Source organism: Brachionichthys hirsutus, chromosome 10, assembly GCF_040956055.1.
Source record: "Brachionichthys hirsutus isolate HB-005 chromosome 10, CSIRO-AGI_Bhir_v1, whole genome shotgun sequence".
In the NCBI taxonomy this organism is placed as follows: domain Eukaryota; kingdom Metazoa; phylum Chordata; class Actinopteri; order Lophiiformes; family Brachionichthyidae; genus Brachionichthys; species Brachionichthys hirsutus.
The window spans coordinates 9,475,729-9,492,425 of record NC_090906.1 but is presented as its reverse complement, the minus strand read 5'-3'; the positions used below and the strand labels follow the sequence as shown (position 1 = coordinate 9,492,425).

Sequence of the window (16,697 nt, the reverse complement as noted above, 5' to 3'; positions counted from 1 at the left end):
GGTCTGTTAGGGTGTCTGTTTCAGTCTGCTGGGATATACTGGTTCATACTATCCTGCAGTGGTTGTGTGTTTTCCTTTTGAAATATAGTCCCAAGCCCCAGTTTCATTCATTTGGTGATTATGTTCACTGAACTTTGTGCACGTAGCTACCTGTTATTATATACAACCATAAATCACAAACCTTTTGGTGATGCAATCGCTGTTGTATTTTTAGTGTAATGGACAGAAGCTGTTTCGGAGCACTGAGTCATGGTCCGTGGTATTTAAAGTGTGGCGGGGGGGCACAGATGATTCTTTTTGGGTGGGGGGTCATTAAGGGGGTTATAAGGATTGCTGCAGACTGGTTGAAGCCAGACCAGTGAGTTGTTTACTGGTCTGTGTACTCAAATGTTGGTCACAGTCTTAGGAAAAGACATGAAAACAACTTCCCCTTTGTCCCGTCAGCAGGTGATGCATTTCCAACTTTATTTTGTGTAATAAATACAATATTGAAAAAGTAAATGGATTCATTACTTTATTTAAACTTCTTACCAACTTAAATAATATTACTGCTTTGAAAAGGAAGACAAATCGGACATATCTATCTATCTATAACCTTTTTATGGTTTTCTAATTAAGAAACATCTGAAATAGAAAACCTTTTTTTTATTTGCACAAAATAATGTATTTGCATTAATACATTAAATTATACAAGGACAAATGGCAGTGAATTGGTATAGAAAACACACCTTAAATCCTGTAACCGCAGTTAAAACATTACACGTGAAGAGGAGACATTTTCATGGTCAACCACTCGTATAGGAACCTCCCAGTGCTCTGATCTAAAATAACTGTGGAAAGTCACATGTTGAAAAGGCTTTCTGCACACGTCACGGACAAAGTGTCTCCCCCCTGTAAGACGTTCAGCAGTCACTCTTCTGTGTGGACACTGCTATGCTGTCTGGGCAGCTGTTCATTCTGTGGTGTGTTTCACTCACTACTGCATTGGTTCCAAATGCAGTAGTTTTACTGCTTGCAGGGTGGATAATAAGTTTGATATTGTGCTGTCTAATACTGAGAAAAGAATGTGGTGCAAATGCTGTCCTTTGCATAACAGCTGGTCAAATGCAGCATGAAAACATTTAAAGATTCCAGACATGCCTCCCCCATCTGATTGGTTCCAAATATCAGCCAATAGAAACAAAAGCTATGCTCCTTGATGTCGCTGATGTAATATGCTTACTCATAGCTTACTCATCTAAAACTTGATAAATCTTTTACTTGATTTTTTTTTGCAGTTTAAATTTTTAAACCAGCAACAAGGTCTAATTGTGAAATTAGATACAATAGCATGGAAAATACTCTAAACTCATGTTGCCCGTCACAAGCTACCATTATAACCTTGTTAATAGCAAATCAACAAGTGATCAAATATCCGTCTGTGTCCCACAGACTCTGGTAAACAAGGATCCCACGTAACAGACATGCACTGCTTGCGTACTCATCTGGTTTAGTCATGTGTACAAGCTGCCTATAAATTCAGGGGTCTCAGTTAGCAGAACGCTCACAGCATGAGAGGAGGACACTGAACTAACTACCTCAAGGATTATGAATTTGGTTCACACTGTGGGATTATAACCTCCCTGGAAAAGTATTCATGTAAGTCAGCTTTGATATTTGAGTGGCACTTTTTTTTTTTAATATTAATAACTTTGTTTCGTTGGAGGTTCTGTCTCTTAGAGTGCAGAGCTAATCCAGAATGTATCATGCCTCAAACATAATGCATGATATTCTAGTATGTATGAACACTTGAGATATTTGTACACTCAGTATTACTTGTATAAATATTACTGCAGTTAATGCAAGTTTGCCTTTGTCACAACCTGAACAAATTTAAATAAGCATTTCTACTTTGGGTTTGTCTGTCTTGCTGTTCTGACGATTTTCCTTACGAGTATTTTCTGTGATTTACACAGAGGCCAGGCGCAAATAGCATCAAAAGCAGACATTTCCACTTATGTAATCAAACCCAGTGGAGAAATGGTCGGCATGAAACCCAGAGACATCGCGCCCTCTCCAGCAGTGAAGTTTTTTGGCGCAGGCACGGCCGCCTGCATAGCGGACCTCGTCACCTTTCCACTGGACACAGCCAAAGTCAGATTGCAGGTGTGAAGCAGAATGTTTAAAAGGCCTCGTTACATTTAAACCTCTGACTTTGCAATGTGTCGCACCAATGGCCACATGCGAGCTGCTCCACTACAATCTTCGTAATCCTTCTGACCCAGATTCAGGGTGAGGCCCAGAAAGCTGAAGGCACCAATGCCAAGAAGTATCGAGGCGTGTTCGGCACCATCAGCACCATGGTGCGCACAGAGGGGCCCAGGAGTCTTTACAACGGCCTGGTGGCGGGACTGCAGAGACAGATGAGCTTCGCCTCCATTCGCATTGGTCTTTATGATTCCATGAAACAGTTCTACACTCGCGGCACCGAGAGTCAGTATCATTACGCAACCGTGATTGGAGGAGGCGTTCCTCGCTCGGCTTAAGTGTAACTGATATGGACATGCTTGCACAGGTGCTGGGATTGTCACCAGGCTCATGGCCGGCTGCACAACAGGAGCCATGGCTGTGGCTTTTGCACAACCCACGGATGTGGTGAAGGTGCGCTTTCAAGCCCACGCGCGAAGCGCTGACGGCGGGAGGAGATACAACGGCACCCTGCACGCCTACAAGACGATTGCTCGAGATGAGGGAGTACGAGGTCTTTGGAAAGGTACCATCTTTAGGTTACAAGCTCGATGAATTACATTATCTTAAGTATAGTAGTCACTGCTTCTAAGGACCACCCTCTCCTCTTCTCAAGGTTGCATGCCCAATATCACCCGCAATGCGATTGTTAATTGTTCAGAGCTGGTGACCTATGATGTCATCAAAGAACTCATCTTGAAGTATGACCTCATGACAGGTGAGCCCGTAAAAGGAAACTCACCTGAAAACTGCAGGTAGCAGTCCAACTCGCAGCTACTTAAGGACGCATCAGACCCGTCTGTCCCCCCCCCCCCCCTACAGATAACCTGCCGTGCCACCTCACGGCCGGCTTCGGCGCAGGCTTCTGCACGACGGTAGTGGCCTCCCCAGTGGATGTAGTCAAAACCCGGTTCATGAATTCAGGGTGTGGACAGTACAACAGTGCCGTCCAGTGTGCTTTCTCCATGCTGAGGCACGAAGGACCCACGGCCTTCTATAAGGGGTAAAACACAAACCGGCCTATCAGTGAACACAGGTGCTTAAGGTGCTTCTTAAACTTACCCTTCCTTTGTCTCCTGCAGGTTCTTACCTTCTTTCCTGCGGCTGGGGTCCTGGAATATTGTCATGTTTGTTACATATGAACAAATTAAAAGAGCTATGATCAGGACACCACAGTGGGAGTCTCCGTTTTGACCTCATGGCTTGTCAGGACTGTTTGACTCAGCAGTCACCATTATGAGGTGATGACCGGAGGTGTGGACGGGAAGCTGTGCTTCTTCCAGACTCAGAGAGTATCCTTGAATCGAAGGGAAAATCTTTACATTTCTGTATGAAAATATATTTTATGTGATGTCATGATGAAAGCAGACTTTAGAAAAATACTTGTTTGAATGTAAAAGAAGGGTTTGAAAGAGTAATTCCACAGGATTGTGTTTTTAACGCGTGTTCTCCTATATTTTATAAACCTTGATCAGCTTGCTATTATGGATCTTCAAATACAGAGTTCTGTTTATTCAAGAATAAACTGTGAAATAACATGAACTACTTTATTTGGGGTAGTTTTACCCCGAGACAGACGGAGTCTGGACAAAAGAATAGAACAAGGAAAGTGACCATTTCTGTATTCCCTATGCTTATTTATTGTGCATTGTTTACATTATTTACCATTGCCTGTGCATGTTTTCAGGGGTCTATATGTCGATCTTTATGCTTCATATAATAAATTATTGCTGGCCAATAATTCATTCACAAAAGTAACAAAGAAATGCCAATATGAAAATAAGTGCTTTCTTTTGTTCTCCCTTTATGATTTATACTAAACCTCTTATTGCGATGCGTCATTGTGTGCATAAATAAACATCATATATAAAATCAAGAATGGAGTGATTAATTAAACCAGATTTCAGTACGAGATCCTTCACTGGACCTGGGATATTTCCTGAGTCATCTATTTCTCATGCGCCAATCTTCATAAAATGTATGTAACAAAGTCTGTCGATGCAGCATCACCATGGTGATGTAGTTCTATATTAGACACGCACATCGGTACAAATCATTGATTTCCAAGCTTCTCAGATCTCAGTAGTTTAATCACATTAAGGACAAGCACCATAAGATGCAAACAAACAGGGGAGGGGCGGGCTGGCGCTGTAAACTAGAACAGAAAACACAGCTAAAGAACGCAGTAGAAGAATTAGTGACTGACAGAAAAGATGAGATCAGCATACATGGAGCAGAGACAAAAAGAGCACAAGTAGAGTTCTGGAGTATATTTCAACCCGAAGTAGGGTTTACAATGTCTTCACGGTCCTCTTTGGTGACAGAAATGCAACTGCTTTACCTCACATGTATTAAAATATTCATTTAAGAGCAAGCGCTTGTTTTATCAGCTGCTTCCTCTCCGCAGAGAGATTCTGCTGAGGGAACTGGATGTCAAAGGTAAGGATGAGATCGCCTCTCTGGGAACGGTCTTGGGACAGCGGCATTCCCTCTCCGGTTACTACCTTTTTGTATGCAGGGCTGTTGTTTAGTGACAAGAAGAAAAAGGTAAGAGATGCAGATAAAAGCCAGAACACATCCCTGTGGTCAGGTGCCCCTTTAATGGAGGCGTTTTAAAGTACTGATGCTTAAAAATTCAACTCTGACTCATCTTAATGATACATTGTTTATTCAGCTTTTGGAGAATCTAACTTTCATGATAAATAAAAAATACAAATAATAGTATGATTTACACATTTAGATTTCCACATTGGGCCCACTACAGTACAGGAAAGCACTTACTGCACAATGCTATTGATGGGAACGGTGATCTGCTTGCCATCTAGTGTCTTCACATCCACAGAGAACCCTGTCAAAGCCTGTGAGAAAGAATGTTGATTTTACTCAAATTATATTCGTAAGAGTCGTTAATTATTCTGGATCTTTTTTTTTTATCACGACTCACCATCTCCAGAGAGATCTGCGCTTTGTAGATCAGGTCATTGACTTGCCTCACGAACAGTGGATGACTCTTCTGTCGCACTACGAACACAATATCTGCAGGGATGTTGTTTGGTCCCTAGGAATAAAATACAGCAAATGAATTACTTTGTAGTCTGGTTCTTATCCTAAAATACTCGAATAAGATGTCGGCAGGGATAAAAATGTTAATAATTAAAGTGCCGCACAAAACAAAAACAGAGTAGAGAGATCTGCTGAGGCCACCTGGTGATTAGCATTAGATCCAGTGGAAGAACAACCCATTTTTCTACAAGTTAATGCAGTTCCAAAACATTTATATGAAATATCTGTGCCAGTCTTTGGTCGAATTAGCAAGCGGATGCTGCAGGACAGCGTCCGTCATTTCTGTCTCAAAGGTCAGATCCCGTCTTTGATATTAACACAAAAATACTGTAATAAAATGTTCAGGTTTCTCTGGCGCCAGGTCAAGGCAATTGTTTTTACTGAAACTGAAAAATTCCACGTGTTTAACGTTATTCTGATGAATTAATTCACGGATCTACCTGATCTCCCTCTTTGGGGAAAGTTATTCTTGTGCCTTCTTTCCATCCAGGTTTCACATTTATAGTTAGGATCTTGTCTTTGATGCTGGATGTGTGTCCATCTTCATTCATAACCTTTTAGAGAAGTGAAAAATGGATGACTGATTATTATTATTATTATTATTATGTGTTGGTTCTTGGCCTAAAACAGGTGCACAAATGATCCACTCCAAGCCTCTCACAGAGCTCTTACCCGACGAGATATTTTAATCTTTCTGGTACATCCGTGGAAAAGATCGTCTATGGACAGGTGAAGGTCTCTCTCTATGTGAACGTCTTGCGTCTTCACCTCTCCTGGACGCAGGCCACCAAACTGAAGTGGTTCATCACTCGTAATGAAAGCTATACAAAAACAATGGAATATAGTTTACAAAGTTGTAATGAAATTGACTGCGCGCGTTTACAATATGTTGATTCATCTCACCTGCAAATGGGTTGTCGCCTCCAAAAAACTGTTTGAATGTTTTGTCTGGGATCCCATGGTAGGCATATTTCGATGACCAAGCCCCACTGCTGCCATACTCGGGTGGGATGCCACCTTTGAGACCCTCCTCGCCAAATTTGTCATAGGTTGCCTTTTTTCGAGCTGCCACATGGAACATAAATATTTCCATAGACAGGCAGGCAAGTTAGCATTTATCACCATTAGATAAAGAATCTTAAACTAAAAGTAAACCACGTAGCTAATATTCCGACATTTATTTTATTCAGTTTGAAGGTTGCATATCTACGGAAGCTTATTGCATTCACTGAAGAAAAGAAAGTTTCGGTTTTCCTGAATTTCTGAATTAATGAGATAAATCATTTCTTTCCTGTTTTTAGAGGTATTTTTTCTGGTTTTCTGAAATAATGAGTTAAATTTATGATAAATATATTTTTAATGTTATTAGAGGTATTTCTTTCTGTTTTTAGAGCTAATTATTTTTCGGTTTTTTCTTGAAGTTATCTCATAAATTCAGTAAAACCGAAACTTTATTTTCTGCAGTGAATGCAATAAGCATTCCGTATTCACCTGCTACACTGCTCAAAATATCCAGCCTGTGGGCAAACGAGTTAGACTTGGTATAATAATAAAATAAAACAAAAGCCAGCGTTTAGCAGAGTGTGGCCGGTACTACCGGTAATTTACCGGTAATTTACCGGTAATTTACCGGTACCCTCCGTGCTTTTACTCACGGTCGCTCAGCACATCGTAGGCTTCGCCCAGCTGTCTGAACCTCTCCCCGCTTCCGGGTTCTCCACCGCGCAGCGGATGATATTTCAGCGCAAGACGTCGATATCTGCGAAAGGAAAACGCAACAATAAGCGCTAACTTCAGTTCTATTTAGCTGCGCGAATCAACAGTTCGTGTTTTAGTAAACCCATACGCGACGTTGATATCCGAGAACGTTGCGTTCCTGTTTATTTCCAGGGTCTCGTAATAATCCATATCCATTGCGAATAAAGAAAACTTCTAATTTCGGCGATGGGCGAATGTTTCAATTGGTTGCTAGGGTAACGGCTGCTTGGGAATCTCGCGAGATACTCAAGCGCGATCAACCCAGTGAACATATAAATAACTTCCATACATTAAAGTTAGAAATATTTTAACTCTGTGGAATATGATGATAAATACTGTCCATGAGATAAAAGATAATAAAAACATAAAAACTCGATTTTTTTCCCCCCCCAAGTGAGAAATGAAGTTGTTCCTGCATTTGTCTCAAATGCTTAGATTTGTGTCGTCTTCTCAGTATGTCAGTCAGGAATAGACAGAATATACATCCTCTGATACAAACTAAAACAATTTTGGATTTACGACTTTTATTTTGACACAGGGATTCTCCAAAGACAGGGCCCAAAAAAGTTGAACAAGCAACTCATTTCATATCGCTATAAAACTTGCAATTTCAAAAATGTTAATTATTTAAGTCAACCTGGGCCTCAGAGGCAATCTGTGTTCGTTTCATTCCTGACTGTTCAACATAACTCAACCATAGCTCTTAATCGAGTACTGTAAGCGGGGCGTTATTTGCGGCAGCCAAGAGGAAAATAATCTAAACATTATCTTTGATTCTGAATAGAAACAATTATATATTTAAATCAGGTACAAATGAAGATGGATTCCAGCAATTACGGGTGTACTTTTATTCTTTCATTTAAAACATTCCAGACAGAAACATAAAGGAAGCCCATGCTGCACAAGCCAGACTCTCCATATGTTCACACAAATATTGCACGGTATTACCAGTATGATCAAACAGCCATTGAGCGGTGCAGGAGGAAGCGCAGACGGTGTCTGATTCTATTTAAGGGCGGTGGAGGTGGATGAATATTTTATTAGTGATTCAGGACTCATACCAAAAGTGAGAATATTAACAGCCATAAAAATAGAAACATGAATCCAATAGAAATAAATATGTCATTGCGGATTAAATATGAATGTAGAACAATCACTAACTAGAGATCAATTCCAAAAGAAAGTAAATAAAAAATAAACATCAACTCGAACTTAACTAAATAAACCCAGACCCACAAGATCCTCTAAAAATTACACTCCAAAAGCCAAAGATCGAATATTTATCAGAGCGATTGTTTCCATCTATAAAATGCCTTTAGAACAGAAAATGCAACTATATCCAAATAAAGTAAGCCAAAGTAAAACAGAGTGGGAAGATAAGAGAGTTAATGCTGTTGTGATCGTGTTGTTGCCGTTACGGGTGACGTGCAAAACGACACACTCAGCTTAAAAGAAGGTCATTGCTGCACCACAGCTGCTTACAGTATACGCACGCCCTGATTTATTTAGTGCAACATGATTTTGCAGCCGTTAGAAAACATTAATCCAGACATTTAAACAGTTTGTTCATAATCCAGGTCATGAGAGAATCTGCACCAATCAATTGCAACAGCAGAAATCATGTTAACCAACAAATGCACAAAACATTTACATTGTTCCTATTAATATTAAAGCACGTTCTTTTTGTTTTTTTGTGAGTATTCTCACTCTTAAACACATACTTTGATTGTGTCGTTCAGTTTGGTACAAAACGCCATCTTTCGATCCCCCCAGTGAAGTGAGCTGGACTCTGGCCGTGAATACTGTTCCAACGTATGTGTTTTATGGTGCAAATATTCAGAGTAAGCGATTTATTACTATTAGAGAGTCCTTAAAATAGAGGACCCCCCCCCGATGATGGAGATAACAGATGTAGTGTTCTCTTTCTGGCTGGGGAACGGAGGCAAGGTGCAGTAAAGGGTACAGACAGAAAAAAAATGACTTGAGGCTGAAAAAAATGCCACAGAGAGAGAAACATTCCGCAATGATATATATTTAAATATAAGGACATTAGCAGGAACAGCCTCCTTCACTCGCAGGCAGCTCTGGGGGCTTCTCCAGCTTTATGTCGATCACTGAAGGGTTTGGTGTTAAGGATGAGTCAGAAACAGATGTATTGCAGAGGAGACGATGTTAGAACACAGCTTTCTGCTCTTTAATCAGGGGATGTTTACTGACAATGCACATCTTTGGTTAAATCTTATTATGACCATCTTCTCCAAACCGGTGTTTCAGTACAAACATGAACATTAAAAGTGTAGCACATGCTACGAAATCGTTTTTCCATTTAACAAAATGCTATTTTTAAATTCTTAAAGAGTCAGCGAGTGGGAGCTCATTACGTGCTCTCACAAATAAAAAGGGAAACCTGGATTAAACAATAGCCGACAGTTAGAGTGCTGCACTAGCTTTACATTCTTAAGAGAGCAAGGAGGCCTCGCCTCTCTCTTCAGACAGACACCGACATGCAACCAAAGGATACTGTCCTCTCTGCTCTTGTCCTGTGTGGTGTCCATCCCAGGCAGAGCAGCTGCTACACGACGGAAAAGCTGGAAGTGCAGAGAACCACATTTCTGTCAGACAATTAAACAAACTCTAGCATGGCGGAGAAACAACACAAAAATACAAACTTTACACTTTTGACAGATTGACTTGAAGCTCAGTCAGAGGAAGCCCAGCAGAACGTTTCTCATTTGCTATCCGGTTAGGAACTTGTGTTTGAGCTACTGCGAGGCCGAGTTCTGTGCACGGCACAAGCGACTTAAGAGTGTGTAAACTGCCGGAAGCTTCCGTTGACAGAGCTGAGAGCATTAAGGAAGGATTTCCAGGGATGCTGTTGAATGAAATGATGAATCAGCACTAAACTGTTTCACTAAACAGCATCACACAGACCTCGACTCGATAAACATGCCGATTTCAAAAGCAAAAAAAATAATGCAAACGTTCTCACCAGTCAAGTGGGGAGTATTGATTTGCAAACCCTCTAGAGCCACCTCTAGGACTGTGCGATCAAAGCTTGACCGATACCAATCATTGCTCCTAGTGGGCGGCAGAGAGCTTGGAAAACAAACCCACACATCTCACGTTCCATCAGAGGAAGCTGGCGTTTAAACTTTAATGCACACATGCGCGTGTGAAACAGAAGCTGATCAGAAGGCCGCACGCGCACTATGAACACACACACACACACACACACAGAAAGGTGCGCACGCTCTACCTGTTTGACATTGTAGCCTGTCTTTGCACTTGTTTCAATAAACAGAACATTCATGTCTTTTGCTCTTTGCTCTCCCTCCTCAGTGGTTATCTGTCTGTGATCAGCCACGAGTCATCGCACGCACACGCACACACACACACGCACACACACACACGCACACAAACACCCAGAGAGACAGCAACACACCACCACAGATAGACAAGAAGACAAGAGGGGGGGGGGGGGAACACAGACTGTGATTACGTCGTAGTGGATTAACAAGTCGTGCCCCTCGCCGCCGCTGGGGATACCGTTGCTCTGGACTAAAACCCAGTCAGTCGCCCTCTTTAGGCCGTTTGTGCCAGCTGAGCTCCACGACAGCGAGCAGGCAGTAAATCTGGAGTTTGAATTACAGGTTACTCTAAAGTAACTCTAAAGTCTAGCTGCTGGAAGAGTTGAAACGCGTGAAGCCTTTCGGAGGACGAGCCCAGGCAGCGGGATTCACAGCAGGGCTACGGAGCACGACTCACACACGCTCTTACCTGCTTCACATTGTAGCCAGCTTTCGCACTAGTCTCAATAAACATTACATTTAGTTCTTTGGCTTTCCGCTCACCCTCTTCAATAGATACTTGCCTGCGGTAGATAAGGGGATTAAGAGATGCACAGTGCAAGACAAAACACAAGTTACTTCAGGAAACAGGGGAACACGGTGGATTAGGCTGCAGATTTTTTTTAAAGTTATCTATCTTATTTATGAGGAAAACCTGTTAATGAATAAAAGGTCAATACGTGGAATGAAACAAAGACGTCATCAAAAATGAAAAAAATCTGACTTTGCCCCGACATATACGAAGTGCGACGGTAACTACTGCATGACCTAGTGCTAACTCATTATTGATAGGCTAGCTGCACCTAATGCTAACTCATTATCGATAGGCTAGCTGCAACATTCAATGGCTTCATCGGTGTGCTCGTTAGCAGGGAATAACAGATTACCTTTTGTCTGCAAGGTCTGTCTTGTTTCCCACCAACATAATAATGACATCACTTCCTCTCTCCGTTCTCACATCATCAATCCATTTTGTGGTTTGCTGGAAGGAATTGACATCTGAAAACAAGGGGCAAAGGCGAGAAACAGAGCATCATTAGGGCAACGCTGACACAGGAAGACAAGGACGACTTCACCTTACGTATACGTTCAGAATTATGCAATCTCCTCAAACAAGGAAATGTGTCTCTACATTATATGCAGCGAATACTAATAACTGCATTAAACATTTATGCATATTTGAAAAGACATATTTACTTCTGACCATTCAAAATTACTGAGCAAATAACAGAGGACAAGATTGCTGCGTAGAACAAAGTCAAAAGGACTTGAAGAAAAAGTTCGTAAGCCAACCTAATGAGAAGCGAAATGTCTTCAAGCTTTCCCTAAATATCTGTTTGACTTCATTCAACGCAGAGAGCTAATATGAAGGGACAAGGAAAACGGGTCACACCTATAGCACACTTCGTGCAATGCACCTACTTGTGATGTCGTACACTACGACAGCAGCAGCAGAGTCTCTGATGTAACTCGGGATGAGGCTACGAAATCGTTCTTGTCCTGCCGTGTCCCACAACTGCAACCGAATCTATGGGGCGGGAAGGGGAACAGGATGGGAGGAGAAATCAAAGAAGAGATAAAGAAGAAATGAAAAAGAAAAAAGGTCAGAAATGAGATAAGTTATGGTGTGAAAAAGGAAATTAAAAGAAAACTAACACAAATTGAATGATAGTCAGAAAAATGGAAAACGATAGAGAGATGACAGTCCAAGCGTACTGTATGTAGGTAGCTGTCAGGGCCTGGGGGGGGGAAAGAAACAATCATCCTTCACTTGTCGCCAACACTGTCTTGATCAAGTAAGGTGCTTAATTTCAAAACAGGAATGAAGAGAGTTGATGGAGGGGTAGGAGAAAGAGGAAGAAATCAAAGTAGGAACAGCATACTGGACTTGGAACAAATTCTCAAACTGTCGTTAGAAAGAACATTCTGAATCACGCCAGCAATCAGCGTCTGAGCGCCTTCCGATGTTCCCGTCACCAAAATCAAAAAGAGAAAGCGTCCAATCTGAACAAAGACAAGAGCAACCAACAATTTAACACCAGCAGGAAGAAACAAACTTACTGTTCGGTCTTCAAGGTACATGGTTTTTGAGAGAAAGTCTATTCCTATTGTGGCCTGAAAACAGGTAAAGCAGAGTTAAAGATACTAAATCGTCTTCAGCTTCATTTTAGATCAATGCTTTTGAATACGACATGTGGTGCTCATCTCACCTGGTAAGTGTTGTCGAAGCTGTCGTACATGAACCTGGTGATCAGCGAAGTCTTTCCCACTGAAACACAAAGATAATACTCAAAGTTTGGTAAGTTAATTAACAACAAGAATTAATGTATCCATCCATGTCACGACATTTTTCAGCCGACATGGAAAACGGATCATTTTCTAATAAAGACAAGACAGTCTACAATGCCACATGTACAGTTTATTTTAAAAGGAGGTTAATAGTCTGTTTGCTGCACAGCCGAGGGCAACAAAATAGTAACAGTAAAAGTATTTTTGCTAGTAATAGCAAAAACAACAAGAAGAAGGTGCGTTTGTATGTTCTCTCTGTGTCCGCGTGGGTTTTCTACGGGTTCTCCGGTTTCCTTCCACCTCCAAAAACATGCAAGTTAGGTCAATTGGCTACCCAAAATTGCCCGTAGCGTGCGACGCATTCGTGGTCTAGCCCGCCTTTCGCCCATAGCAAGCTGGGATTGGCTCCAGCAACTCCCATGACCCGCAAAGCAGAAGAAGAAAATGGATGGACGGAAAAACATGAAAGTAGTTCACCACAACTAATGTTTAGTGCCCCATATCAATCCGAAAAATATACAAATTCCTTTACCACACTCAACTAGGACCAGGTGTAAAAACATGTGTATCATCCCCTTGTTTCTTGCTGTTATTCAGTGGTAAAGTATCTTCTTCAGAGTGTCTCATGTCAAACAGAAAGCGCTCCCCAGCATCATACTGCTGCGCTCATCTTAAATGACCTTATCAGTTACACAGCGCTCCAAGTGCTGATATGGCCGAAGCCAACACCACTGTGTACACTTTCAAAGGGAGCCACGGCAGATCACAGACAGTCGGATAAAGTCCGTCTGTCCTATCGTAATGGGGGCGGAGAGCGGCATTACAGAACAAAACTTCTGTGGAATACAAATACAGGCAAAGGAGAAATTGTATCACTTTGGTCATTACCGTATCCTGTTTCTACACCAGATCAGTTTGACACGTTCTGTTCCTTACACTGACCTAATTAGGCATAGTGGTTACAAAAGCGCCAACGGGCCACTTCATAAGCACCAATCTGGTATTAAATGATAATTTTACATATCATCCTAAGCTTTTTATTGCTGTGAAGTTTGCAGTTTTTGAATTTTGGCTAGACAGCACGACTGCTACGTTAACACTTAGTGTAGGATCAACAAATATTTTAAGATGGCGTATAAGATTTAGCATCAAAGAAAAATTATTTCAATCTTTGCGTCTGAATTTTACACCAAGTTGAAATGTTTAGTTGGGCTGGAAGACGGAGAGTGTAGGAATGTTACCGGGTAGCTTTGATAATAATAGCCTAGGGGCAAACACACAGTGATCCAGCTGTAATCACTGTGAAATAGTCAACGGACACGACTACAAGCTAACAGCTATTAGCCAATGTTGACTACGAAATGTTTCGCCACTTCGTGGCAATTCTACCGTCTTGCTAGTCACTTCCTCGGCTAGTGTTATTACATCCCCCCCCTCCACCCCCCCTGAGAAAGTTAGAAGACGGTCGCACAAGTAAATTTCAACAGACATGACATAATCTAACAGGAAGAAAATGAATCGCATTCCCACAAAACCAAAGAAAGCTCGTTAAATCACGGCGTCGCCATACATTAACATTACGTAGCTCATAGTTAGCTAGCTAGCTAGCTAGCTGGTTAATCACCCGGACAATCCGTCAAACTCTAGCGGAGCCTAAAACACCGGAAGAAACAATAACCCTTCGACTTGAACAATAGTCTTTAACTTACCACTCTGTTCCCCAAGAAAGACCAATTTAAACTTCCTTAAAGGGTTTCCGAAGTCTCCGGCCGCAGACATGACGACACGAAACAAGGCTACGCGTTACTTCTTGGGAAGTAGCTCCCAAGCTAGCCAGCTATTGCTAGCGAACAAGCGGCTGTCAAATTTCAATGTTTAGGTTCTGACAAGTGCACCGAGTAGCCAACCCTCACACAAATACCGCCTTTTGTTTGGCTCTAAAATCACTCAGAACAGCTTCCAGGTAGTTTATGATAACTTACTAACTATTACGGGCAAGTTAGCGTTACTATCACTACTCTGCCATGTCCACACCAGTTAGCAACTCTTCTTCACCGGACATAAAGCTGACACGCTCTAACATCAGGTACATTTTCTAGGCTGCCCCCTTGTGGTGGAGAAAAAAACGTAGATAATGTATGAGAGTTGGATGGAAGAAAGTACTATATTCTTTAACACAGAGATATACAAATTATAAATACTTTATATTTTTGTCATCAGCTCACCGTATAGTGCACAGATAGGGCTACAGAGGAAGCCAAAAGAAGAAAATGAAGGCTGTTATATCTTTATATGCCCACCAGAGGGCGTTGACATAGTTAGTTAAAATGTTCTCAATCTCTTCATAAATGAAATATTGTGGGTGTTACGATACTACTACTACTGTACTCTCAGCTTGTACATTCAGGGGTCGCCACAAACCAACCTTCTCCACTTCACCCTGTCCTTTGCATCGTCCTCCCCAACATCAGCCTCTCTCATGTCCTCCCTCACTACGTCCATGTATCTTCTCCCGGGTCGACCTCTAGCCCTGTTCCCTGGCAGTTCCATCCTCAGCATCCTTCTACCGATCTAGTCCCTGTCTCTCCTCTGGACATGTCCAAACCATCGAAATCTGGCCTCTCTGACCTCATCTCCAAAGCCTCTAAACCTTCACTGTCCCTCTTATTGTCTCATTTCTAATCCTGTCCAACCTGGTCACTCCCAAGGAGAACCTCAGCATCTTCATCTCTGCCACTTCTAGCTCCGCCTCCTGTCTTTTCTTACTGAATAGTCAGAACTGTAATCATCTTAGAGTTCACATGAAGCTGTTTCTGTACTCACAAATATTTGCTGTAATAGAAGCACATGTTGTGCTTTCCTCTGTATTGTAAACCGAGCTATTGAACCAAGAGCAATTACATTTTCATTATCTATGATGCTGTATGATAAGCGTTTGATGATGAGCGTTTACTCCTGCCTGAACTGCCTGTTCTAGGTCACTGAAGACACACCTGCGCCGCTCACACATGTGCCATCCAGCTCTGTGTTCTCCTGTTAGATCACAGACCAACTGATTCCGGGGCTTCCGGTGTCCTGTTTCGGACTCAAGCCTCCCCTCCCCTAACCATCCAAATGTTATTCTACTGCCCACCCCCACTCCACACACTCCTCAATGTCCTTGGTAAAGGAAAGACCCCATTCTGCTGCCGAAGGTGCTGATCTAACAAAATCCTATTTGCCTTTCTCTTCCCAAGTCTCTCTCTCTCTCCCAGCCTGGAATAAAGGATTGTGGAGAAGACAGGACAAACGGCATGGTGAGATAAAAAAATCCCTCTTCCCTGTGCAACATCAGGCAGGAACAGACACAGCACGGCAGTGGGAGGCATTCTTGCAAGCATAAGTGAAGCAGTGATTAGGGTAGCAATCCAAGCACATTTACCAGAGCACAGAGGGAGGGAGGGAGGGAGGGAGGGAGGGAGAGGGAGGAGAAAGAACAGATCTATCAGAGGAGGAGATGGAGAGGGAGGTCGCAAGCTCACAGAGAGTAACGGCGACAGAGCTATTTCATGGGCGAAAAAGAGACAGACAGGGAGGGAGAGCGCACAGCAGGGATGGGAAATGAGCACTGAAATAGAGATCGTTGGCAAGACTGAGCTCTGCGCACAAACCAGGGCAAACAAAGGGGAAGGAGGAAGCGGGTGGAGGTTGAAGGAGAGCTGCAGGAAGAGGAGCGAGGGATGCGAGATGATGGAGCCCAGAAATAGGCTTTGCAGGACAGCTTTTCACTCCGGCTTTCTTCAGCAGACATGACTCTGGGCATTGGACTGAGATTAGCCAGAGGGACAACACAGGACGGCAGCTCTGCAGCGTACAGCCTTGGAGGAGCCTCGTTGGATGCTGCAAGGCAGCTGATTTATTACTGAGGGGCTGGGTGGCCACGGCTGTGGTTGTGTGTACAGGTCTGAGTGTGTGTGTGTGTGTGTGTGTGTGTGTGCGTGCACATTTTTATGGGTCCATGTAGCGCCTGGAGCT

The 16,697-nt window shown here is 42.5% G+C and overlaps 3 protein-coding genes across 4 annotated transcripts; 1 reads left to right on the top strand and 2 right to left on the bottom strand.

The window, feature by feature from the left end:
- The first annotated feature begins 1,512 nt into the window (after nt 1-1,512).
- LOC137899950 (dicarboxylate carrier UCP2-like) lies at nt 1,513-4,098 on the top strand. Its single transcript, XM_068743982.1, has 7 exons — nt 1,513-1,638; nt 1,956-2,145; nt 2,265-2,472; nt 2,555-2,752; nt 2,843-2,944; nt 3,049-3,229; nt 3,309-4,098. Exons 2-7 carry the CDS (start codon nt 2,020-2,022, stop codon nt 3,418-3,420), a joined length of 927 nt encoding a protein of 308 aa, XP_068600083.1. The 5' UTR covers nt 1,513-1,638; nt 1,956-2,019; the 3' UTR covers nt 3,421-4,098.
- A 197-nt stretch (nt 4,099-4,295) lies between these two features.
- dnajb13 (DnaJ heat shock protein family (Hsp40) member B13) lies at nt 4,296-7,203 on the bottom strand. Its single transcript, XM_068744467.1, has 8 exons — nt 7,136-7,203; nt 6,945-7,048; nt 6,193-6,354; nt 5,962-6,110; nt 5,730-5,843; nt 5,171-5,284; nt 5,008-5,084; nt 4,296-4,746 (listed from the first exon to the last, which is right to left on the bottom strand). Exons 1-8 carry the CDS (start codon nt 7,201-7,203, stop codon nt 4,587-4,589), a joined length of 948 nt encoding a protein of 315 aa, XP_068600568.1. The 3' UTR covers nt 4,296-4,586.
- Nucleotides 7,204-7,880: 677 nt separating this feature from the next.
- LOC137900907 (ras-related protein Rab-6A) lies at nt 7,881-14,737 on the bottom strand. 2 transcript variants are annotated; one of them, XM_068745055.1, is made up of 8 exons: nt 14,393-14,737; nt 12,605-12,663; nt 12,456-12,509; nt 11,817-11,922; nt 11,282-11,393; nt 10,825-10,918; nt 9,569-9,635; nt 7,881-9,161 (listed from the first exon to the last, which is right to left on the bottom strand). In XM_068745055.1, the coding sequence occupies exons 1-8, from the start codon at nt 14,460-14,462 to the stop codon at nt 9,097-9,099; spliced, it is 627 nt and encodes a 208-aa protein (XP_068601156.1). In that variant the 5' UTR covers nt 14,463-14,737; the 3' UTR covers nt 7,881-9,096. The 2 variants fall into 2 exon arrangements, with proteins under 2 accessions (XP_068601156.1, XP_068601155.1); XM_068745054.1 differs by lacking the exon at nt 10,825-10,918 and adding an exon at nt 10,304-10,397.
- Nucleotides 14,738-16,697: the final 1,960 nt, after the last annotated feature.

Excerpts from the sequence above, each read along its gene's own strand:
- LOC137899950 (XM_068743982.1), top strand. The coding sequence starts at position 2,020 with ATGGTCGGCATGAAACCCAGAGACATCGCGCCCTCTCCAGCAGTGAAG. Across the intron at positions 2,753-2,842 it reads AGTACGAGGTCTTTGGAAAG|GTTGCATGCCCAATATCACC; the intron begins GTACCATCTTTA and ends CCTCTTCTCAAG. Across the intron at positions 2,945-3,048 it reads GAAGTATGACCTCATGACAG|ATAACCTGCCGTGCCACCTC; the intron begins GTGAGCCCGTAA and ends CCCCCCCTACAG.
- dnajb13 (XM_068744467.1), bottom strand. The coding sequence starts at position 7,203 with ATGGATATGGATTATTACGAGACCCTGGAAATAAACAGGAACGCAACG. Across the intron at positions 6,355-6,944 it reads CTACGATGTGCTGAGCGACC|CTCGAAAAAAGGCAACCTAT; the intron begins GTGAGTAAAAGC and ends TCCATGTGGCAG. Across the intron at positions 4,747-5,007 it reads CCCATCAATAGCATTGTGCA|CCCTGCATACAAAAAGGTAG; the intron begins GTAAGTGCTTTC and ends ACTAAACAACAG.
- LOC137900907 (XM_068745055.1), bottom strand. The coding sequence starts at position 14,462 with ATGTCTGCGGCCGGAGACTTCGGAAACCCTTTAAGGAAGTTTAAATTG. Across the intron at positions 11,394-11,816 it reads CGTAGTGTACGACATCACAA|ATGTCAATTCCTTCCAGCAA; the intron begins GTAGGTGCATTG and ends CCTTGTTTTCAG. Across the intron at positions 9,636-10,824 it reads CTGGCTACAATGTGAAGCAG|CTTTTCCGTCGTGTAGCAGC; the intron begins GTAAGAGCGTGT and ends CTGCACTTCCAG.